The 26,110-nt window shown below is 35.9% G+C and overlaps 1 protein-coding gene across 1 annotated transcript; it reads right to left on the reverse strand.

Annotated features, from left to right (window-relative positions):
• Positions 1-5,568: 5,568 nt before the first annotated feature.
• LOC140181367 (secreted RxLR effector protein 161-like) lies at positions 5,569-6,228 on the reverse strand. Its single transcript, XM_072224912.1, has 3 exons — positions 6,093-6,228; positions 5,793-6,023; positions 5,569-5,690 (listed from the first exon to the last, which is right to left on the reverse strand). Exons 1-3 carry the CDS (start codon positions 6,226-6,228, stop codon positions 5,569-5,571), a joined length of 489 nt encoding a protein of 162 aa, XP_072081013.1.
• Positions 6,229-26,110: the final 19,882 nt, after the last annotated feature.

A 26,110-nucleotide genomic window follows, 5' to 3' on the forward strand; every position in this document is an offset into this window, starting at 1 on the left:
GTTTTACCAATTCTTTTTCTTTTTTTTTTCTTTAATTTTCCTCCTAAACCAAACAATGAAAAATAATTATTTTTTTTTATTTTTTTTCCTTTTTTTTTTTCTTTCATTTTTTCTTAAAACAAACATCATTTTAATTTTCGTGGGATCTTCATTTTCATCTCCACATATTCTTATAAAATTTTTTAACAAATTTTTTTTTTGAAAATTTAAAAAAATAAAAAATATAATACGTAAAAACAACATATAAATATATCTTGTTTAAATTCTAAAATAATAAATTAATTAAAGTTCAATATCCAACTTCAAAAAATAAAACAACACAACATAATGTACAAAAATAATATGAGTCTTAACAAAAAATATATATAATGGATGAGATTACTAATATACTTATAGTAATACTTAAAATATTAAAGATAATTAAATAAATTTGTATTATTCGAGGATAATGGGAGATGGGGCGAAAATCTCTGCAGTTGTTTGGAAAAAAATTTCTATCTTTAAATTCTTATTTGGAGTAATATTCGCAAAGATCCTTACGTCTTGAGGAGTTTTGCCACCTCTAAAATAGAGGCATATCTCTCCCCCATGTGACCTCTCTCGCTTTCTTTTTAAGTTTAATTATTTTATTTATTTTTATAATTTTATTAAATTTGTAATTAAATTTTTATAATTTATTTTTTTAATTAAGTTTTAATATTATTTTTAATTTTGTAATTAAATTTTTTTATGTTAAAAATATTAAAATTAACATAATATTTTTTTCAAAAACTATGTAGTCAAAAATCTAATTAGGTTCTTAATTATAAATATCCTTAATTTGTAGAGAAATCTTCAGTTAATTCTAATATTTTTTATACTAAAAATAACTTAATTATAAAATTAAAAATAATATAAAAATTAATTTTAAAAAAATATAAAAATTTAATTATAAATTTAAAAAAATTACCACAACTAACAGAATAATTAAACTTTTTTATTTTTACTTCGATTATTATAATCATTCACCTTTATGGAACTTTTTTTTAATATTTGATTCATAGGAGTGTTATCACAATAAATGTCTTATTATGTGTGTTGTGTTGAGGTGCGGCAACCTTAATTTTTTAAATTCGTTAAGAAAACAAAATAGTGATGCCATTTTTTATTTTTATAATTTTAAAAAATTAAAAACAAAATGAAAATGCAATTTAGTATTATCAAAAATTTTAAAAATATTTTCTAATGAAAACATTAAATTAAAAAATTTTTCTTTAGACAAAATATTGGTGTCGTTTTATGTATTTTGAAAAGAAAGAAAATTTTTTTTATAACAGAATAAGACTCAAGTGAAGTTAAATAAATTAGTGTAACACATCTCTTTGACCAATATTAACAAAATTTAACCCCACCTTCATCTCATGTTCATCACAATTACCAATTTACCACCCTTACCTTGGCCTCCCTTACTTTGTAACCACCATAACTCCCTTGTTTGCTTCAGCACAACACTCTCTCTAAACCTCCATTCTCTTCATTTACATATTGCCCCCCACACAGTTTTCATTCTTCTTCACAATCACATCAAGCAATGCAATTGGTCCTTCCAGAGATTGCTTCTCAAAAACAGAGGCACCGAAACTCTTGCACCACAAAACCTGGGCCTCCAACCTGTTCTCCATCTTGTACCTCACAAATACAAAGTCTCCCAAAATATCTATATTTTTATGAAATCATTCCTTCTAAAAATTTAAATTAACAAAAAAAATCATATAAATTATTATATTTCTAATACATTTTTGATGGTTCTAGTTGAACTTGAGAAAGGGGTTGAATCAAGTTAGTTTAAAACTTAAAGTTTCAAACTCTGTTTTTGCTGTTGCTCGAGTTGCAGGAGATTATTTGAAATTATCTCATACGCAGAACATTAAAAGTGTAGAGAAGAGGAGAAATAGGCCAGCATGTATCCTAGTTCGGATTCTTAGTGCCATGAATCTTATGTCCAGTCTTCACCACAAACCATGGTAGAATTTTCACTATAATTCTCAGGTTACATTCACCAATACTATTGAATTACTCCCTAATTCAACTAGTATCTACCTCTAAACTTTCTTCACCAAAGCTTAGCAACCCCAAAGTGCTATCCCAACTTGGAAGGGAAATCTACACAGATTCAATTCTCACCAAGTGCTAACCAACTTGGCAAGGGAAACTAATCCTAGTTCATAAACCCAAATTACATCAGAAAAACAGTGGCTATTTTGCATCACTCTTGCCTTTTCTCTCTTGGCTTTTGATCCTCACATAAGTGCCTTTTTCAAAACAGAAAATAACGCAAGACAGCCATAACAAAAAAATCAGAATTAAGCTTGAGTAGAAGAAAGAGATTCCAGCTCTGTGTTAGAGATGGTGCTCTGAATGTGTGTGCTCTCTTCCTTCTCTTGAAATGATGGAATGAGATTTCTTATATATATCTTTAGCTTGCCTTGATTTTCTGCCTCTTCCATTTCCTTGTGCCAGCTGCTCGTTGGAGCTGTCCTTGCTAGCATGCAGTCCTTTCTTCATCTTGCTCCACCATCTCTGCTGTCCGAGGAGCTCGACCACTACTCCTACTGTCCTTTGCTTGGCCTTCTTCCAAGGCATGCTCTTCTTTTTCATTTTGCTCCATTTTCCTGCCGCTGCTGCTATGTGCGAGTTTGCTTTTGCTCAACCATGATCCACAGCAGTGCTTTGCTAATGTCCTTGGGTTAATGGGTGTGCCCTTTGTGTCCTTGCTTGCTTTTACAGAGCTACACATGTCCTTGCATGATACAGCTGTCCTCATATTGCTTTTAGCAAATATATACATAATCATTTAATTTGTTGAACGTTGCTATAAGGAAGAGCTTTGGCTCTTTTACATTGCTGAAGCACTTGCTGGACTTTGAATGAAGCAATGTGGACTTGGACATTTGGGCTTGCATCACTAGCACACACATTAAACAATATTGGGCTTTTCACCCAAAACAATATTTGTCATCATAACATAACCCAAAATCAAACTATGCTCAACAATCTCCCCCTTGATGACAAACATGATAAAATAGGGAAATTAAAGACTAATTTGAAAGAGTTAAGAACACTTCCCTTTGATGACTTTTGAATTGTGAGCTGCTCCCCCTCAATGCTAGCATTACTCCCCCTTGATCATGGCTCACATCTTAACCTGGGCAAAACTTAAAAACAGCCAAGACCAATATTTCCAAGCAGTATATCACAGTAATGAAAGCACAGAGCAAATAACACTAATCACAACACAGGGCAAATTATAGCACCACAAAGCATCATAGTTCTTAATTATCATTAATATCCCCTAAGCCAAATTTAACATTCCCTTTCTTTTCTCCCCCTTTTGTCATCAAGGGAGGAAATGAGAAACCTGCACAAAATTTGTTAGCGGCTGAGGCATATAGTTTAAGTAGCAGAGTAGTTAAGGTCTTTACAGTCATCTAAAATATTTAACAAGTTCAAAAGGAAACTAAGTCATAATCACAGATGAGATAAAATGAGCTAGGCATCAGAGTTGGATTCATCAGAGGTTCCATCGTCCTCCCCCTCATTGTCAGATGTGGTGAGGCCAACCTCAACATCCTCCACAAAGTCCCTCAGAATGCGAATCCTTCCTTTGGTCTTCTTGAGAGCATTTTCCTCCAAAATTTGGTTCCTTTTGCGCTCAGCACCATGATGGAGAAGAAGGTCAGTCAGATTTATGAATTCTTCAAGCACATTCTTCAGAATGCGTGTCATGACCTTGATCGTAGTGGAGGTGGAAGGGAGAATCAGAGGATCCTCATCAACAGAGGGAACATCAGTGCTGTCATCAGTTCGGCGATGCCTAGGAGCTGTTTTCTTTACTGCACCACCCCCTTTGATATATGAGTTACAATCTTTTTCAATTTCAGCCCCAAAATTAACATTGTAATATTGAAAAATTTTTGTAAGAAGCATGCCATATGGTAATGCATTTTTGGTACTGACACAAGCATACATATGCCTTACAAGTAAATAAGCAAAAGAGATGGGAATTTTTGAAAGCAGTGCATACAAAACCAGAGTGTCACAGAATGATACACGTTGAAAAGAGCCGCTCTGAGGCAAGATGACATGGTTTACAATCCTGTGCAGCTGGGCACGGACTGGACCAAGAGAATTATGAGTAGGAGTGTTACCTTCTAAGAGAGGGATATTGATGCAGACAGTGCTTAGGGCATCAAAGTATGAAATATTGAGCATTTCGTCCCACTTACCAGAGGTGTAGACATCAGGGCCTCGGTCCTGGTAATCAAGGGCTTTGCCTAGGTGATATTTGTCAAGAATAATTACTTTGCCTTTAACAAAAGAAGCGATTCTCCCTTTTTTGTAGGACATGTTGCTATAGAACTGTTTTACCAAATCAGGATAAATTTTCTCTTTGATGGACAGTATGGATGTCCAACCTTGATATGCAAACAATGGGGTAAAGTTCAGACCTTTCCTACAGAGTTTGTCTAGATTGACAAGCTTAGAGGGACAGAGAGTACGCTTGTAAACATCTTTGCAGAAAAACAGGTAGTTCATGAGAGATTAAAAACGGCGACGATCAAACGACTCATCAGGAAAATCAGCATAAAAGGACTTGTAAGCAATAGGATCGGAGAGTCTAGGTTCAGCAACAGGACGAAGATGAAGGTCAATGACTGTACCGCGAGTATGGCGAGTCTGAGTGGGGGGATGCTCTTCGTCTTCGTGAAGAGGACGCTTTCCTCTGGAGGAACTGGGTTTAGATGAACTAGGCTGAGAAGTGTTTGGAGGAGGAGGAGAAGGGCGAGGAGCAACACCAGGGCGGCAAGCAGTGGTCTTAGTACGGGCCATGTCAGGAGAAGGGTTTGGTGGTGATAGAGGTGAAGAATGAGTAGGTGATTGAGAGGGAGAAGAATGTGTATGATTAGAACGGTGGTAGCCACTATGTGAACCTCTGCGAACTGCTCTTTTCTTTCGTGCCATTTTATAGAGCACTGATGGGAGGAAGATGAAGGAGTGGAGAGTGTGGTGTGAATGGATGCATGCAGTGGGAAGTTATTATAAGCTTTAGAGAAATGTAAAGGTTCCACCTTGAAAAGATAAAAATCCAAACTTTGAAAACATTTTGAAAGTTACAGCTGTAATCTTCGTATGTTTGAAAATAAGGATAAAAACCAACCAAAAGATGGAAATTTGATAAAAGGATGAAATTGAAATAAAGCCCAATTAACACTAAGCACAGATGCCAAAAAATTGAGACTTGCCAAAAAAATGAAGTAAGTACAGTTTCTTCAAAAAATTGAAATTGAATTTAAGCCCAAAAATTGAAAGCCCACTCTTAGTTAAAAAATTGAAAAACGCCCCAAAGTTTTCAATAAAGAAAAACCCATAGTTTCAGAGACTACTTCAGCACTTGATGCCCATCATTCATTATGATCAGAATTGAATCCCTTAGCTTCATAGTAACTTAATGAAGTTTACTCATCATCTGCCAAAAAATCTCACCACGATTTATGAGATAAAACATAAAAAATCTCATGATCAGAATCATTAAGAAAACAAAGATGAAGTAAGAATGCCCAGTTCAGTTCTCAACTTGCAGAACCTCTCCTCTATCAATGGTTTGGTGAATATATCAGCTAGTTGACCTTCAGAATTAACAAACTGAATATCTAAATTTCCATTTTGCACATGTTCTCTTATAGAATGAAAACAAACTTCAATGTGCTTTGTTCTTGAGTGCAAAACAGGGTTTTTGGAAATATTAATAGCACTCATATTGTCACAAAATAATGGAATATTTGAGACATTCAGTTTATAGTCAGCTAGTTGAGTTTTCAGCCATAATAATTGAGAGCAACAAGAGGAGGCTGCAATATACTCAGCTTCGGCTGTTGAAAGAGCTACTGTAGCTTGCTTTTTACTAGACCAAACAATGAGAGATTTCCCAAGAAAGCAGCACATGCCACTTGTGCTTCTTCTATCAATCCTATCCCCAGCAAAATCTGCATCACAGAAACCCATTAATTGAAATAAATCAGTCATAGGAAACCATAAATCATAGTTAGTGGTACCAAGCACATATCGGATGATCCTCTTGACAGTTGAGAGATGGGACTTCTTAGGCTTTGATTGAAACCTTGAGCAAACTCCAACACTTTGCATGATATCAGGCCTTGAGGAGGTTAGATACATCAAAGATCCAATCATCCCTCTATAGCATGTCTCATCAATATCTCTACCATGTTCATCCTTGTCAAGCTTGATATTGGGATGCATGGGGTTCCCATTGGCTTAGCACAGTCCAGCCCAAACTTCCTGACAAGTTCCTTTGCATATTTTTCTTGATGGATGAATATGCCTTCTGCAGTTTGCTTGATTTGCAAGCCTAGAAAGAAGTTGAGCTCTCCCATCATGCTCATATCAAATTCATTGGTCATAAGCTTAGCAAAATCTGCACACAAATCCTCATTAGCCGAACCAAATATAATATCATCAACATAAACTTGCACAAGAATAAAATGATCATGATAGTTCCTAATAAATAAAGTGGTGTCAGTGGCTCCTCTTTGAAAATTATTTTTCAACAAAAATGAGCTAAGCCTCTCATACCAAACTCTAGGAGCTTGTCTCAAACCATATAAGGCCTTAGCTAGTTTGAAAACATGGTTAGGAAAAGATTTGTTTTCAAACCCAGGTGGTTGAGCCACATAAACCTCTCTATCTATTATGCCATTGAGAAAAGCACACTTTACGTCCATTTGGAATAGCTTGAAGCCACAATGAGCTGCATAAGCAAGTAGCAATCTGATGGCTTCCATTCTAGCTACAGGCGCAAAGGACTCATCGAAGTCGATCCCTTCCTCTTGATCATATCCTTGAGCAACCAATCTAGCTTTGTTTCGAACTATGGATCCATCTTCACCCAGTTTGTTTCTGAAAATCCATTTAGTGCCAGTAACTTTCTTTCCATTTGGGTAAGGCACCAATGACCAGACCTGATTTTTCTCAAACTGCTGCAATTCCTCCTTCATAGCTAACACCCAAGATGCATCAGCAAGAGCTTCTTGGATGTTTTGAGGTTCAATCTTTGATAAAAGAGCTAAGTTGTTGGATTCAACTCTTTTCAAAGATGACCTTGTTGAAATACTTTTGGAGGGATCACCAATTATGAATTTCTCAGGATAATTTTTCAGAAACTTCCATTCCCTGGGCCTTCTGATTTGTGTTGAAGATCCAGGTTCCTCTTGATCAATAATAGCTTCTGCATCAGTGTTTTCTGCTGTGACAGGAGATAATTTCAAATTGTCTCCTGCAGAATTGGAATTTTCGCAGCTAACAGGTGTAACTTCATGAGAACTTGGATTTTGTGAAACTGGTTCAGTGTTCTTTGGTAATTCATCTTCAAAACCTGGACTATCATCAATGCAAACACTGGAAACATTGTTAGATTCACAGAATGTGACATGCATGGTTTCCTCAACAGTTTTGGAATTCTTGTTATAAACTCTATAGGCCTTGCTATTAGTGAAATAACCAAGAAAAATCCCTTCATGTGTTTTAGGATCAAATTTTCCTAAATTTTTTTTCATATTCAGAATGAAACACTTGCAGCCAAACACATGAAAATAACTAAGATTAGGAGGATGCCCTTTCCAAAGTTCATATGGGATTTTCTTCAAAAACTTCCTAATGATGGTTCTATTTAAAACATAGCAAGCTGTATTCACAGCTTCAGCCCATAAGAACTTGGGGATTTCATATTCATATAACATAGCTCTAGCCATTTCTTGTAAAATTCTATTTCTTCTCTCAACAACACCATTTTGTTGAGGTGTTCTTGGACAAGAGAAGTTATGTGATATGCCTTGTTCATCACAAAAAGATTCAAAGTATTGATTTTCAAATTCTTTACCATGATCACTTCTTATTGAAATCATTTTTGAACCTTTTTCATTTTGAATCTTTTTGCTGAACTTTTCAAAAACAGAAAAAGCCTCATGTTTATGAGCAAGAAAGAACACCCAGCCAAATCTAGTATAGTCATCCACAATTACCATGCCATAACTCTTTCCTCCAAGACTTTGAGTTCTAGTAGGTCCAAACAGATCAAGATGCAACAACTCCAATGGTTTCTTAATAGAGACAACTTCCTTGAGTTTGAAAGAGGTTTTAATTTATTTACCCATTTGACAAGCATCACAAATGATGTCCTTATCAAATTTTATATTAGGAAGACCTCTAACTAAGCCTCTCTTTACAAGCTTAGAGATTTGGAACATGCTAGCATGTCCTAACCTCTTATGCCACATTCATTTTTCAGATTCCATTGAAGAGAAACAAGTTACATTTTGAACTTTAGATCATCTAGAGTGATACCATAAACATTGTCACTTCTTTTGGCAATAAATAAAACAGCCCTTATTTTCTCATTTATGACTCTACAATAAGATTTTCTAAAGGTTACAGCATATCCAAGATCACACAATTGACTTATGCTCAATAGATTATGCTTTAACCCATCAACTAAAAAGACACTATCAATGCAAGTTGAAAAATCTTTGCCAACCTTACCAATGGCAATTATTTTACCTTTACTATTATCTCCAAAAGTGACAAATCCTCCATTATACTTGTTGAGTTTAATGAACAAAGTATCCCTTCGGGTCATATGCCTTGAACATCCACTATCAAGATACCACATGTCCATTTTCTTCATGGATGCAAGGCAAACCTGCATGTTCTTCAACTAACCTTAGGTATCCAAATCCATTTGGATCTTTTGATGTGAAATCTTCTTGGTTGCCCAAGAGCATTATAATCATGAACAACTTTATATAATTTACTATCATTACCAAAAGACTTAAGAAAGATGAAACATTGAAGAGGATCATGACCATTTCTATTGCACTTGTAGCAATGATTCTTGCTTACTGATTTTTGAGGTTTGCTGAATCCTTTTGGTTTGAAAAGCTTGGAAGACGAGGCTTCAGATTTTTTAAAGTTTTGTTTGAAAACAGCCTTGTTTTCTTCTATGAATCCAAGTCCAGATCTTTCAGATCCAAACCTTTGACTAGCAAGTAGTTTGTTCAGATTTTGAGAACCTTGAACAAACTTTGCTAAGTCTTCATTCAAATTTTTTATTTGTTCATTCATATTTTTGTTTTCAGAAATCAAATCAGTGGAAGCAGTAACTTCATGCTTGAGTTTGAATTTTTCTAATTCAGCTTGCAAGGCAATGTTTTCTTCTTTTAAAAACTTTTCATTGCTAGTTTCATTTGTCTTAACCTTTTTCAAGAGAAGATCATTTTCTGTCCTCAAAGCCTCATTTTCTTTCTTACATTTAGCATACTTATCCAAGAGTTTCTTAGAGTTCACAGAAATGTCTTTGATAATGTAATGCAATTCATCAATAGATAAGTTAGAGAGATCTACCTCATCTTTATCATTATGATCTGCCATCAGACATAGTTGAGCTTCTTGATCTGAGCTCTCTAAGCTAGTGTCGTTCTCCAAGTCCTCCCATGTTGCCATCATCACCTTCTTTTTGTCTTTCTTGGATTTTTCGCCTTTCATAAGTTGAGGGCAATCTGACTTGAAGTGAGCAGGCTCCTTGCAGTGATGGCATGTGAACTTGACTTCTTTGGATGAAGAGCTTCCTTTGCCTTTGTTTTTGTATCTCAGTAGTCTTCTCATTTTTCTTGCAAAGAGCACCATTTCTTCATCTGAGAAACTATCATCAGATTCTTCTCCTTGGGCTGTCATTCTTGATTTTAGTGCTATATTTTTCTTTTTGTCATCTTTGTCTTGAGACATGTGAGTGGTTTCATAAGCCAGCAGCTTGCCTCTCAGCTCATCATAGGTGATTTTGATCAAATCATTTCTTTCAGAGATGGCTATGCTTTTCACTTCCCATTTCTTAGTAAGACTTCTCAGAATCTTCCTTACTAAGGTTCCTTCAGAGTAGTTTCTTCCTATGGCGTCCAGATTGTTGATGATTATTGAGAACCTTTTGAACATTTGATCGATGCTTTCATCCTCCTTCATACTGAACATTTCATACTCCTTCATCAGCATGTCAATTCTGGTCTCCCTCACTTGCTTAGTGCCTTCATGAGTGAGTCTGAGCTTATCCCAGATTTCTTTAGCCGTTTTGCACCTATGACACTTTTCTGAATTCTTCAAAACTGATTGCACAGTGCATCAGGTTGATTGCCTTGGCATTGAGTTCAACCTTCTTCTTTTCTTCATCTGTCCATTCACTGTCTTCCTTCGCCACTACTTCTCCATCAGCATTCTATTTGGTGGGAACGTCTGATCCGTTGAGAATGATCTTTCAGATGTTGTAGTCGATTGACTGCACGAAGATTCTCATTCTTTCTTTTCAGTAGGAATAGTTGCTGCCATTGAAGTAAGGAGGTCTATTATTAGACTGCCCTTCAGTAAGAGTGAAAGCCACGATGTTGGGATTCAAGTTGTTGGCCATGGATCTTTACTCCAAGCTGTGAAGCTTGCCTTCTTGAGACCTTGCTCTGGATACCAATTGATGGTTCTAGTTGAACTTGAGAAGGGGGGGTTGAATCAAGTTAGTTTAAAACTTAAAGTTTCAAACTCTGTTTTTGCTGTTGCTCGAGTTGCAGGAGATTATTTGAAATTATCTCATACGCAGAACATTAAAAGTGCAGAGAAGAGGAGAAATAGGCCAGCATGTATCTGGTTCGAATTCTCAGTGCCATGAATCCTACGTCCAGTCTCCACCACAAACCATGGTAGAATTTTCACTATAATTCTCAGGTAACATTCACCAATACTATTGAATTACTCCCTAATTCAACTAGTATCTACCCCTAAGCTTTCTTCACCAAAGCTTAGCAACCCCAAAGTGCTATCCCAACTTGGAAGGGAAATCTACACAGATTCAATTCTCACCAAGTGCTAACCCAACTTGGCAAAGGGAACTAATCCTAGTTCATAAACCCAAATTACATCAGAAAAACAGTGGCTATTTTGCATCACTCTTGCCTTTTCTCTCTTGGCTTTTGATCCTCACATAAGTGCCTTTTTCAAAACAGAAAATAACGCAAGACAGCCATAACAAAAAAATCAGAATTAAGCTTGAGTAGAAGAAAGAGATTCTAGCTCTGTGTTAGAGATGGTGCTCTGAATGTGTGTGCTCTCTTCCTTCTCTTGAAATAATGGAATGAGACTTCTTATATATATATATATATCTTCAGTTTGCCTTGATTTTTTGCCTCTTCCATTTCCTTGTGCCAGCTGCTCGTTGGAGCTGTCCTTTCTAGCATGCAGTCCTTTCTTCATCTTGCTCCACCACCTCTGCTGTCCGAGGAGCTCGACCACTACTCCTGCTGTCCTTTGCTTGGCCTTCTTCTAAGGCATACTCTTCTTTTTCATTTTGCTCCATTTTCCTGCCGCTGCTGCTATGTGCGAGTTTGCTTTTGCTCAACCATGATCCACAGCAGTGCTTTGCTGATGTTCTTGGGTTAATGGGTGTGCCCTTTGTGTCCTTGCTTGCTTTTACGGAGCTACACATGTCCTTGCATGATACAGCTGTCCTCATATTGCTTTTAGCAAATATATACATAATCATTTAATTTGCTGAACGTTGCTATAAGGAAGAGCTTTGGCTCTTTTACATTGCTGAAGCACTTGCTGGACTTTGAATGAAGCAATGTGGACTTAGACATTTGGGCCTGCATCACTAGCACTCACATTAAACAATATTGGGCTTTCCACCCAAACCAATGTTTTTCATCATAACATAACCTAAAATCAAACTATGCTCAACAATTTTTTTAGTAAGAATCTCTTTTTAGATAGTGTGTTTTTTTATATAAACTTTTTTTTCTTTTCTTGGTTTTATGCTAAATTCTTTCTTTTAAAGTCAACAAAAATTAAACTCTAAATCTTTAAACTATAAAAACTTTAATATCATGTCTTTAAACTATTTTTTTCAAAATTTTAAATTGATAAGAGAAAATATATAAATAATTATATTTCTTACACAAATCAAGACAAAGACAAAGAAAGTTGAAAATTATAAAAGAATCATTTTAAAAATTTAATGGAAATTTAGAAAATTCAACAAAAAATTGGCGTGACATTTTTGTCAACAAAAACCTATTTTTTATGACAATGAGTATAACATTAGTTTTAGTTTTTTATAAGTAAAGTTATTAATATTCTAAATATTCGATAGTAGAAATAATAGTTTACTTACACAGAAAATTATTTAATAAACCATCAATATATAATTCTCCGAATTGTTCTTCCCTTAAAAATAGCATCACAAATTAAATTAACTCCTCTCCATTAGCCTTAGCAACTTACCACCATATGTTTCATTGAATCTTTTCTCGACTCGTCACTTTCCTTTGCTAGTTAACTCGTACAATGATGAATTTAATTGGCTCCATGGTAGCGCCATAATTGGGACCTTATGCATGCTATGAACTATATATAGGCACAAACCTCCATTATCTTCTTGTCTTTCTCCTTGGCATAATATTGTTCTTGTTTTCGAAAGTGTATCAAAGATTATTCCAATTGGTTAAATTAATAAAAAAAATCTAGAAAAAAAAAGGCAAATAAAGTTAAAAGTAAAATGACTAAAAATAAATAAAATAATATTTAATTTGAAGAAAGCAAGAAATGGTCTTCAATGAGATCAAAAGGCTTTGAAATCAAATACAAAATACTAAATCTTAAAAGAAAATAAAAAGAGTAAATTTGTTTAAAAGATAAATTTGCAAGAAAATAAAGATTACAAGAAAGGTAAATTAAAAATAAAAGACAATGGAAGGAACCCTTCAAAAAAGAAAGCTCTTAGCAGAGTCAGGAATTCGCTGGGGATATGAGTGTGCTAGAGTATTTTCTGATACAAGATTCCAACTTCTATTTCTTCAAATATTCACCTATAGAGTTTTTGACCAATCAAATTCAAATGTAACTCCCACGTCCATTAATCTTTAAATAACTGTTCTCGTCCCTTGTATGGTGCGGGTAACTGCCATCAATTATCTTCACTTATTATTCTTCTTCGATAAGACTTATCGATCAATCTTACCTCTTTTTCTCTCATGAATCCCTTTTCAATAAGTATTACATTCTTCGAAAGAATACCCATCGAATTTCGTCTTCAATGTCTTCGACTTTATATATTTTCTAACTAACAAATTGTCCCGTTAAGATTAATGTGTCTTTTCGATATCATTTTGAAAATGTAACGCTTAATCCTATTTAACTTAGCTTTAAAAATCATGATTAACCAATTTAATTCGCACGAAATTCATTAGCTGCCCACTTATCTATGTCCATTATGGCACCTTCCCCATTGATTACTATCTTTCTCTTCCAACTTCGTCTTCTTAAAGAAGTTTTTCCTTTTTCAAATTTGAAATAGCGAAATATAAAACGACAAAAACTCTACTTACCTCCTTTTACTTTTACTTAGCAAATTTCTTACTGCTCAATAGCGTTAACTTTCCATCTTCAAGTTCATATATTTCTTCTCTTTAACTTTTCTCTTTCTACGACCAAATGGAATCATCTAGCCCTCCAGCGACTCTATTAACCAAGGACAAAGGCAAGAAGGTTATGACTGAAACCTTCATTCAGCCTGACTTGGGTATTGTATCTCGAGCTGGGTATATTGTAATCGAGGATCCATGTAACATCTCAAACGATAAAAATATTCTTTTTCCTTTCACTGTTAAAGAAGATATCTTCTATTTCATTAGCCCCATACATTCTTCATAACAAGCCGAAAAAATTGCTCGTTTCTTTCCTAGTGCTGAAGGAGAGGATTTACTCATCAAGCAAGACCTTTCCATAACACCTTTCATCGACAGCAAAAAATCCTTTCGAAATAACTCCAAAATTTCTTTCAAAAATGCCAAATTTCTTTCTTGGTATCAAAGGATTGAATCTGTCAAAGGTGATACTTGGAAGTTTCAAAGTATTCACAATCTCTTTCGACTTTCTTATTTCACACCTACTACACACCATTGGATGATTGGTGCCACCCTCTGCTTTTGCCTTTTGGAATAGAACCATTAATAACTTCTACCTTCCGTTGTAGTATAGTGGTAAGTATTTCCGCTTGTCACGCGGACGACCCGGGTTAAATCCCCGGCAACGGCGCCATTTTTGACGATTGGATTCTTGCCAGTAAAGAATTTTTATAAAATTAACCGCATTGTAAATATAGTTTCTAAACCTGCAGAGAATCCTTTTGTACAAAAGTTTGGTTGTCACAAGTAACAAAACCCAATAATATTTATAACCGAAGTATTTAAACCTCGGGTCGTCTCTCAAGGAATTGTAGGGAGGTGTATTTATTATTGGTTATGGGTTTTTCTGAGAAGATTTTGAGTTTGAGAATAGAAAAATAAATAATTGTAATTTAAAGCGGTGGAAATTAAAAAGAGAATTTATATAATTAATTAAAAAGCCTTAACCGGGGGTGTGATTAATTGGAAGTTCTATCCTTGTTGGAATCTTCTCAAGTGTAGTGTAAAGAGGTTGTTGTTTTCACTTAGTTAACCCTTACTGAGTAAAGAAAAGTCAAGCGATTGAACTGACTCTTATCCACAAATCCTAGTCCTTTCTCTTGGGAAGGTCTAGCGTTAGTAGATACAGAATTAGCCAACAATGTCCAATTTAACTAAGCACTTGAGCATTCCAACTCAAGTGTCTCCTCTTAATCAACCCCCATGTCAAGTGAAAAATCTACTCCATTGACATGGATGCCAATTTCACATAATAAATGACAAAATAAGTACTTGAAGATAATCAAACAAATAATGAGGTAAATAGAAAAATACTCTTTGCATTAATAATGTCATAAAAGCTTTCCAATTGTAACTCTGAATAAGGATTAAAGATATAAAAGAGTAGTGATGATAATTGAAATAAAATTGGAAGTAATTAAATAAACAATAAAATTTAAATGGAAAAATACTATGGAATAAATGAAAATATAAGAATCCTAATTTAAAGGAACAATGAACCTGGAATCTGAGAAGAAGTTGAAATCCTAATCCTAAAACCTAAGAGAGAGGAGAGAGCCTCTCTCTCTAAAAATTACATCTAAAACCTAAAATTATGTCTATTGAATGTTCCATGAATGAATGGATGCATTCCCTCACTTTATAGCCTCTAATCTATGTTTTCTGGGCCGAAAACTAGGCCAGAACCAGTCCAGAAATCGCTGATTGCGAATTCTGTCACGCTGATTTTCGTCACTGCGATGCGTCTGCATGGAGCACGCGTTCGCGTCGCCTAGATGTATGGACACTATAGCAAATTATATATCATTTCAAAGCCCCAGATATTATCTTTCCAACACAACTAGAACCGCGTCATTTGGACCTCTGTAGCTCAAGTTATGACCGTTTGAGTGCGAAGAGGTCAGGTTGGATAGCTTTAGCAGTTCCTTCGGTTTCTTGTATTCCTTCCACTTTTGCATGCTTCCTTTCCATCCTCTAAGCCATTCCTACCCTGTAATCTCTAAAAACACTTAACGCACATATCAAGGCATCGAATGGTAATAAGAGAGGATTAAACATAGGAAATTTAAGACCGAAGAAGCATGTTTTCAATCAAAGCACAAAATTAGGAAGGAAAATGTAAAACCATGCAATTTATATGAATAAGTGAGTAAAGAATTGATATAAACCACTCAATTGAGCATAAGATAAATCATAAAATAGTGGTTTATCAATCTCCCCACACTTAAACATTAGCATGTCCTCATGCTAAGCTCAAGAGAAGCTATAAGAGAGTGAAGAGGAATGGTAGAGAGTATGAAATGCAACCTATCTATGTGAATGCAACTACATGCAAAATGTTTCTACCTACTTGGTTAAAAGTAAACAAATCTTTTAAGAAAAAATATAAAATGGATTTCACTAATTCAAATCACAAAATAAAGTACAAGTAAACTTGCAGAAGAAAATAGCTCATGAAAGCCGGGAGCAAAGAATCGAGCATCGAACCCTCACCGGAAGTGTATACACTCTAATCACTCAAGTGTTTAAGGTTCGACTCTCTCAATTCTCTACTAATCTTGCTTTCTAAGGCTTGCTCTTCTTCTACTAATCAACAGAAATTTAATGCACAAATACACATATCAAGAGGTCTTTTAAGGGTTGTAATGAGGTTAGGGTCAAGGTAGGAATGTATTTGATCAAGTGGACTAAAATCTGAATCCTTAATTAACTTAAACTTTTCCCACCTAACTTAAGACAATCCATGTAATCACAATACAAAACCTAACTATCCATTAACCATGTTTTCCACATATTCATGCATTCTAATTTCAAGTACAGTACACATGCATTGCTTTCACCGCTTACTTTGGAGCATTTTGTCCCCTTTTATTTATTTGCTCTTTTTCGTTTCTTTTTCTCCTATTTTTTTTTTCTTTTTCAATGCATATGATTAAGGTATTGAATGCATAAATATGTTCTTAACATTTTTGTTCATATTTTCTCAAGAATACACAACACCCAATTCTCAAACCAAATATTGGCAAACCCAATTTCCCCACACTTAATTCGTGAGCACTCTCACTAGTCTAAGCTAACCAAGGATTAAAATTAAGGACATTATTATTTTTCACTTAGAGTTAATGATGTGCTAAAGTAAAGAATAAAGGGATAAAATAGGCTCAAAATTGGTTTGCAAGGGATAATGAAAGGTCAGTGAAACAAAGGCCTCAATCATATAGGTGCATGCATACATCAAACAATGGAAATATAGAATTAAGCAAGACAAAGATCACAATTTTAGAGAGAAAAACACACACCAAAAATAAAATATTTGTTGATAAAATGCAACCAATAAAATAAGCTCAAAAATCTCACAGGTTTTGTGTGTTCGAGCTCTAAACCATGTTCCAGTATAACATTCCTTCAAACAAGTTTAATAAAAAGTTTTAATTTAAATTAGTGAAATACTCTAAAAAAAGTTTCTTGAAAAAGAAAATATTACTTCAACCAAGTAGTGGTAAAATATGCACAAAAATCAAACAATCATGCAATCAAACATGCAACAATGAACAAACAAAGAAAATAGAATATTGGTGTTAAGAAGAAGGTAACTAACCACTGGAAGTCGGTATCGACCTCCCCACACTTAAAGATTGCACCATCCTCGGTGCATGCTGAGATGCACAACTAGGCGGGTTGTTCCAACTGATGCTCTTTCTTTAGTGGATTTTGCAGATGGAACTTGTTTATAGCCTATATAAAGGTTTTTCGTTTCTCTTTCTCGGTGGCCATCTTGAAAGAAGAGGAAAAAGAAGAAAAGTAACACAGGAATAAAGAGAAGAAAATAAATAAAGTATGGGTGGGTTAATGCCAAATAATAGGGGTCTCAATTACATGGTAGCTACAACATGCAAGTGAAAAAATAATAGAAGTACATGGCATACTAGTGGTGCAAAAATTGCCGCAATGGGGAAAAGGCAGTATAAATTCATGTCAATGCAAAAGGAGCACATGTATCATAAAAATTGGCATTTGACAAATAAATAAAATCACCCAATCAATGTAAAACAAGTCACTAAGCACCAAAATAATACCAGAAAAGACATAACAGTTGAATAAGAAAATTTAACACCAATGGAAAAGAATAACTTTAGAAAAGAAAATAAAAATATGCACAAATTAAAATGTAGTGAATGAAAGTATGCAAATGCAATAGAAAAAATAGAATGAAAGAGAATAATGAAAGAAGAAAGAATGATAATAGAAAGATAAGTAGGATTAGAGAAGAAAAGACAGGAATTCTGGCGCTGATCTGGATAAACTGTGCGTCACATGCGACGCGGACGCGTGGGTCACGCGATCGCGTGGTCTGATTTGTGCTATTGGCACGAGTGCAACCGTGCGTTCGCGCAACTCTCTGTTTTAAATGCATTTGGCCAAATTTTGGGATGACGCGGTCGCGTGGGTGACGCGATCGCGTGATTGGCCATATTTTGAAAACGACGCGTTCGCGTGGTAGGGCTTGTGCTTCTAGCATCATTCCAGCCCTACTCCATCATAAGTCTCTGCCATACACCCATTTACGTCGATTTTTAGGGGCACGCGGTCGCGTGTGTGACGCGAACGTGTGGGTGACGCAAACGCGTGTGAGGCTATTTTTCAAAATGACGCGGCCACGTCAGTGACGCAGTCGCGTGGGCATGTTTGTGCCTAAAGCGCGCCTCTAGCCACGCTTTCGCGCGTGGGCATGTTTGTGCCTAAAGCGCGCCTCTAGCCACGCTTTCGCGTGACTCTATACTTCTTTTCTTCTCGTGTCAAGAGCACCTATGACGCGGACGCATGATAAACCCATATTTTATGATATATTTTGTGCTTAATTTGAGTGATTTATTCAATCCTTCACCCACTTATTCATATTAATTGCATGGTTTTACTTCTCCTTCCTTATTATGTGATGTATGTGAAAAACATGTTTCCTATGCTTTAAAATTAATTATTTTAATTACCTTTATTTCCATTCGATGCCGTGATTAGTGTGTTGAGTAGTTTCAGATCTTCTAAGGCAGGAATGACTCAAAGGATGGAAAGGCAACATACAAAAATGGAAGGAAAGCACAAAACGGAGTCCTTGAAGAAACTGGCATCCACGCGATCGCATGGACAACGCGATCGCATGCCAAGCGCGAAGAAGCGGTGACGCAGCCGCATGACTGACGCGACCGCGTGACAAGAAAAGCTCCAAATGACGCGACCGCGTGACCCACGTGGACGCGTGACAGAGGCCACGCACCAGAAATTGCAGAAAACGCTCATAGCGAATTCTGAAGCCGTTTTTGGCCCAAATCCAAGTCAAAGAGAGCTCTCGCCAATTTTTACTTCCCATGAATTAGAATTAGTTTTGAGGGAGGCTCTCTCCTCTCTCTTTAGGATTAGGATTTAGACTTAGGATTTTTATTCGCTTTCAGGATTATCTCTTTTGATCAGGTTCAATATTCCTTTCATTTACTTTTGCAAGTTACTTTATGAATCCTTTCATGTTACGGATTACTCTTTTATTAATGTTATTTGAGGTATTTCAGTTTAATATTGATTTCTTTTATTTATGCTATTGTTGTTTTTTACTCTGAAGACATTTTTATTCTAGTAGATTTACTTCTCCTTTTGATTTTGGTTAAGAAATCCGTAACTCTGGAGTTATCAAACTCAAACATGATTGATAATTGTTATCTTTGTTAATTGAATTGAACTTCAATAATCCCGATCTTTTCTTAGGAAACAAATAGGATCCGAAGATCAACCCAATTAATCTCTTGACCTTCCTTTATATTAGTAAAGGCTAACGAAGTGGAATTAAGATTCAATTATTATCATCATTGATAAGGATAGCCAGGATAGGACCTCTAATTTCTCATACCTTGCCAAAAGTTTATTTTACAGTTATTTATTTATTTTTAATTGCCATTTAAATTATTTGTCATATTCGTTCCTCAATCTTGAAACCCCAAATCTACAATCTCCATAACTAATAATAAGAACATATTTCCCTGCAGTCCCTTGAGAAGACGACCCGAAGTTTGAATACTTCGGTTATCAATTTATTTAAGGGGTTTGTTACTTGTGACAACCAAAACGTTTGTATGAAAGGAATTTTGAAGGTTTAGAGACTATACTTGCAACGAGGATTTATCCGCAAATTTCTAGACCACGCAAAAGTTCCTCTCGTCAACGCGTCAGCGACGCTTGCGCGTCGCGTGCAATTTTTTTATGCAGTATGCAGAATGCAAAATGCAGAAAGCAGATGACTATGCAGAAATTATGAATGAATACGAAAAAAAATAGAATAAAATAAAACTAAGACCAAAAAGGAAAGAATATACCATGGTGTGTTGTCTCCCACCTAGCACTTTTAGTTAAAGTCCTTAAGTTGAACATTTGTTGAGCTCTTTGTCATGGAGGCTTGTGCTTGAACTCATCCTGAAACTGCCACCAATGCTTGGACTTCCAATAATCTTCATTATTCTCAAGTGAATTTGCCAAGCCTTGAGGGAGTTCTTCACAAGTCTTGAGCTCCCAAAGTGGATCCTCATGTATGCCTGGATCCCAAATCCTAATTCTGCACCTGTTTTCAAGTGGAACATGATGATTCCATTCGGGTGGTAAGCAATCTGAATTCTCTACGGAGTACCAAACTCTTCTTTTAGATCTAACCAAATTATCACCAGTTGAGCCCTTACATCTAGCTCTTGAAATATCGACTTTGATGAGCCTTGATTTGCAACTCCAACCACTAAACAGTCTCCTCTTACACTTTATGCCACAAAGCTTCCTGAGTTGGCCGTCCGTTTCAAGAATACCGTACTCAAGTGGGATAGGAAGACGAACAGAGATAAGTTTTACCCACTCAAGTGAATGAGTAGACGACAACCTAGGTGGAGAAGTCTCCAACGTTCTTGACAAAGTGTACTCAACTCCCGTCCGCCCTTTTCTAAGGTTTTCTGCTTCCACATTATTCTCAGACTCAATCAGAGAGGAGTCTTCATATTCAAGGAGTTCATTTGCGGATGTAGATTTATCACTAGGAGGACTTGATGTATGATCTTTATCACCAAGAGAACTTACTTCTTGATCTATCCCATCCAAGTCTTCATAAGGAATATGCCGTGGAGGTTGTGCATTGGCCTTCTTAACATCAATTTCAATCTTATTGGAGGAGTACTCTACAATTCTAGATTCCCATGAATGTTCAGCATCTCTTAAATCTTCAACCACTTCTTCCTCTGCAACTATTATGGCTTCCTCCACTTGTTCCAATACAAAGCCATATTTTTCATTGTCCACCGGAGTTTCTAGTGTCTCTTTCATGTTACCTTCTTCTTTTGATTCTCCACATGTAGCCATGGGAGTACTTTGAGTGCTCAGATGTTGGGAAGCTAATTGATTTACTACCTCAGTCAAGGCAGTCACGAATTCTAGTACTCCCCATTTCATCTCTCTTTTCCCTTGAAGAAGAACACCAAGAGTGTCATGCATTGAAGGTTGAGGTGGATATGAGGGCTCATTACTTGGGAGGAAAGGTTCATGATAAGAGGGTGGTTCATCACTCTCCATCTTTTCCACTTGTTGCACAACACACTTCAATTCCTTCTTCTCAAGTTGAGATTCTTTAGCCATGGAAGCTTCGGGTGCTATTCGGGTTACCGCTCGGTCCAATTGATGCAGGGTTGCTTGAAATTGATCCATTGTTTCCTTGAGACGATCCCTTGACTCTTGTTCTGCTCGGATATCATAAGTAGGATCATAAGGCTCTTGGATTGATGGATATGGATGTGGTGTATATGAAGGTGGTGGGTCCTTGGAAGTAACTGGGTTGGAATTGAGGTGGATCTATGTATGGCTCATATGGCTCATAGGGTAGTTGATATGGTGAATAAGGGTTAGAATCATGTGATGGTGTTTGGTAGTAGGGGGCTTGTGAGTATGGTGGTCCAGAGTTGTATTGAGGAGGTGGTTCATAAGCATATGGTGGAACTTGTTGGTAAGGGGGTCCACCATATTCATCATCTTGGTATGCTCCCTGGAATGGTTCTTGACCATAGTAATTTGGTGGAGGTCGGTTGTCACGAAGAGGTCCACCATATCTAATGTCTGGGCATGCATTGTAGGATGGTCGTTGTCCATGGTATCTTGGAAGGTATTGTTGCCGAAAGAGTTGATCAGATCCTCATGGCTCCTTCCAACTTTGATTGTTCCGACCTTGATGCATGTTCCTGTTATAGCTTCCATTCCTTTCAACAACATTAGAACCAAACTCAAAGCGACGGGGGTGAGAACTCATAGTAACTAATAAAAATTAAAAACAAAAAATAAAAACAAATAAACAAGCAAAATAAAATATTTATAATAACCAATAATAAGGAACACGTTTACAATTCCCCGACAATGGCGCCATTTTTGACGAACTGATTTCTGCCAGTAAAGAATTTTATAAAAATAATCACGTTGTAAGTATAGTTTCTAAACCAACAGAAAATTCTTTCGTACAAAAACTTGTTTGTCACTAAAGCAAACCCAACAAAAATAATAACCGAAGTATTTAAACCTCAGGTCGTCTCTCAAGGAATTGCAGGGAGGTGTAATTATTATTGGTTATGAAAAATAATATTTTTTGGGGTTTTTGAATAATGAACAGGAAAAGTAGATTGCAAGAATTAAAATAATAACTAATAAAACTCTTATCAAGGTATGAAAACTGGACGTCCTATCCTAGTTATCCTTATCAATTGTGATGAGAATTGGATTTTGTTCCCACTTTGTTAACCTCTAACAATGAAGGTAAGTTAAGTGGATAAATCAATTTGATCCCTCAGGTCCCAATCAATTCCTAAGAAAAGACTAGAGTTATTGGAATACAAATCAACTAGCAAAGATAACAATCATCAATCACAAGGAGTTTGATAACTCAAGTGTCTCCAATTAATCAATTCAAGCTAAGAATGTAAAAAGCTAAATAAACATCATAAATCTAAAATACCTCAAATTTCATTAATAAAAGAAATAAAATCTAACATGGGAATTCATAAATTAAATTGGAAAAATAAATAAAAGGGACATTGAACCTGGAAATTAAAAAGAAAAAATCCTAAATCCTAACCTAAGAGAGAGGATAGAGCCTCTCCCTCTAAAAACTACATCTAAAACCTAAAATTGTGAGTAATGAATGTTGTATTTTGTTGTTGAATTGATTTCCCAATTTTATAGCCTCTAATCTATGTTTTCTGGGCCAAAACTAGGTCAAAAACAGCCTAAAAATCGCCCGCAGCGATTTCTGGTACGTACAGGTCGCTGCAAAGTCACGCGGAAGCGTCGTCCACACGTTAGCGTGGATTAGATTTTTGCCAGGTGACGCATCCGCGTGATCCATGCGTTCGCCTCGTCTGACTTCGGAGAAGCTATGAGAAATTATATATCGTTGTGAAGCACCGAATGTTAGATTTCCAACGCAACTAAAAATGTGTCATTTGGATCTCTATAGCTCAAGTTATGGTCGATTTAGTACCAAGAGGTCAGGCTGGACAGCTTTAGCAGTTCCTTCAGCTTCTTGTATTCCTTTCACTTTTGCATGCTTCCTTTCCATCTTCTAAGCCATTCCTGCCCTGTAATCTCTAAAAACACTTAACACACATATCAAGGTATCGAATGGTAATAAGAGAGGATTAAAATTAGTAATTTAAATGCCCAGGAAACATGTTTTCAATCATAGCACAAGATTAGGAAGGAAAATATAAAACCATGCAATTAGTATGAATAAGTGTGCAAGGACTTGATAAAAACCACTTAATTGAGCACAAGATAAACCATAAAATAGTGGTTTATCCACCTCCCCACACTTAAACATTAGTATATCCTCATGCTAAGCTCAAGAGAAGCTATAAGAGAGTGAAGAGGAATGGTAGAATGTATGAAATGTAACCTATCTATATGAATGCAACTACATGCAAAATGTTTCTACCTACTTGGTTAAATGTAAATAAATCTTTTAAGAACAAATATGAACTGGATTTCACTAATTCAAATCATAAAATAAAGTACAAATGAACTTGCAGAAGAAAATAGCTCACGAAAGCCGAAAACAAAGAATCGAGCGTCGAACCCTCACCGGAAGTATATACACTCTAATCACTCAAGTGTTTAAGGTTCGATTCTCTTAATTCTCTACTAATCTTGCTTTCTAAGGCTTGCTCTTTATCTAACAATAACAAAAATTTAATGCACAAATACACATATCAAGAGGTCTTTTAAGGTTTGTAATGGGATTAGGGTCAAGGTAGGAATGTATTTGGTCAAGTGGACTAAAATCTGAATCCTTAATTAACTTAAACTTTCCACCTAACTTTAGATAATCCATGTAATCATAATACCACATCTAACTATCCATTAACCATGTTTACCACATATTCATGTATCCTAATTTCAAGTACAGTACATATGCATTACTTTCACCACTTACTTTGGGGCATTATGTCCCCTTTTTACTTATTTGCTCTTTTTCTTTTCTTTTTCTCTCTTCTTTTTTTTATTTTTTATTTTTTTCTTTTCTTTTCTTTTGTTTTTCTCAATGCATATGATTAAAGTATTAAATGCATAAACATGTCCTCAATATTTTTTTTTCACATTTTCATAAAGATATATAATACCCGATTCTTAAACCAAATGTTTCCAAACCCACTTTTTCCCACACTTAATTCATGAGCACTCTCACTAGTCTAAGCTAACCAAGGATTCAAATTAAGGATATTATTGTTTTTCGCTTAGAGTTAGTGATGAGATAAAGTAAAGAACAAAGGGGTATAATAGGCTCAACATTGGGTTGCAAAGGATAATGAAAGAGTAAGGCCATATGGGTATGTAAGCTCAGTGAAATAAGGCCTCAATCATATAAGTGCATGCATATATCAAACAATGGAAATATAGAATTAAGCAAGACAAAGATCACATTTTTAGAGAGAACAACATACACTAAAAATAAAATATTGGTTGATAAAATGCAACCAATTCAAATAGGCTCAAAATCTCATAGGTTTTGTGTGTTCGAGCTCTAAACCATGTTCCAAAATAATAATTCTTCAAACAAGTTTAATAAAAAATTTTAATTTAAATTAGTGAAATACTCTAAAAAATTTCTTGAAAAAGAAAATATGCACAAAAATCAAACAATCATGCAATCAAACATGCAACAATGAACAAACAAAGAAAATAAAATATTGGTGTTGAGAAGAAGGTAACTAACCCCTGGAAGTCGGTATCGACCTCCCCACACTTAAAGATTGCACCGTCCTCGGTGCATGCTGAGATGCGCAAGTGGGAGGGTTGTTCCAACTGATGCTCTTTCTTTAGTGGATTTTGCAGATGGAACTTGTTTATAGCCTATGTAAAGGTTTTCCGTTTCCCTTTCTCGGTGGCCATCCTGAAAGAAGAGAAAAAAGAGGAAAAGTAACCCAGGAATAAAGAGAAGAAAATAAATAAAGTATGGGTGGGTTAATGCCAAATAATAGGGGTCTCAATTACATGGTAGCTACAACATGCAAGTGAGAAAACAATAGAAGCACATGGCATACTAGTGGTGCAAAAATTGCAGCAATGGGAAAAAGGCAGTATAAATTCATGTCAATGCAAAAGGAGCACATGTATCATAAAAATTGGCATTTGACAAATAAATAAAATCACCCAATCAATGTAAAACAAGTCACTAAGCACCAAAATAATACCAGAAAAGACATAACAGTTGAATAAGAAAATTTAACACCAATGGAAAAGAATAACTTTAGAAAAGAAAATAAAAATATGCACAAAATTAAAATGCAGTGAATGAAAGTATGCAAATGCAATAGGAAAAATAGAATGAAAGAGAATAATGAAAGAAGAAAGAATGATAATAGAAAGATAAGTAGGATTGAAGAAGAAAAGATAGAAATTCTGGCGCTGATCTGGATAAACTGTGCGTCGCATGCGACGCGGACGCGTGGGTCACGCGATCGCGTGGTGTGTGATAAGTTCAGGTGACGCGAACGCATGGGTCACGCGATCGCGTGGCCTGATTTGTGCTATTGGCGCGAGTACAGCCGTGTGTTCGCGCAACTCTCTGTTTTAAATGCATTTGGCCAAATTTTGGGATGACGCAGTCACGTGAGTGACGCGATCGCGTGATTGGCCATATTTTGAAAACGACGCGTTCGCGTGGGGCACGCATTCGCGTGGTAGGGCTTGTTCTTCTAGTATCATTCTAGCCCTAATCCACCATAAGTCTCTGCCATACACCCATTTACGTCGATTTTTAGGGGCACGCGGTCGTGTGGGTGATGTGAACGCGTGGGAGGCTATTTTTTAAAATGACGTGGCCGCGTCAGTGATGCGGTCGCGTGGGCATGTTTGTGCCTAAGGCGCGTCTCCAGCCACGCTTTCGCGTGACTCTCTGCTTCTTTTCTTCTCGTGTCAAGAGCACCTATGACGCGGACGCGTCAGCGACGCTTGCGTGTCACGTGCAATTTTTTTTATGCAGTATGCAGAATGCAAAATGCAGAATG

This window comes from Arachis hypogaea, chromosome 18, assembly GCF_003086295.3.
Source record: "Arachis hypogaea cultivar Tifrunner chromosome 18, arahy.Tifrunner.gnm2.J5K5, whole genome shotgun sequence".
Lineage (NCBI taxonomy): Eukaryota > Viridiplantae > Streptophyta > Magnoliopsida > Fabales > Fabaceae > Arachis > Arachis hypogaea.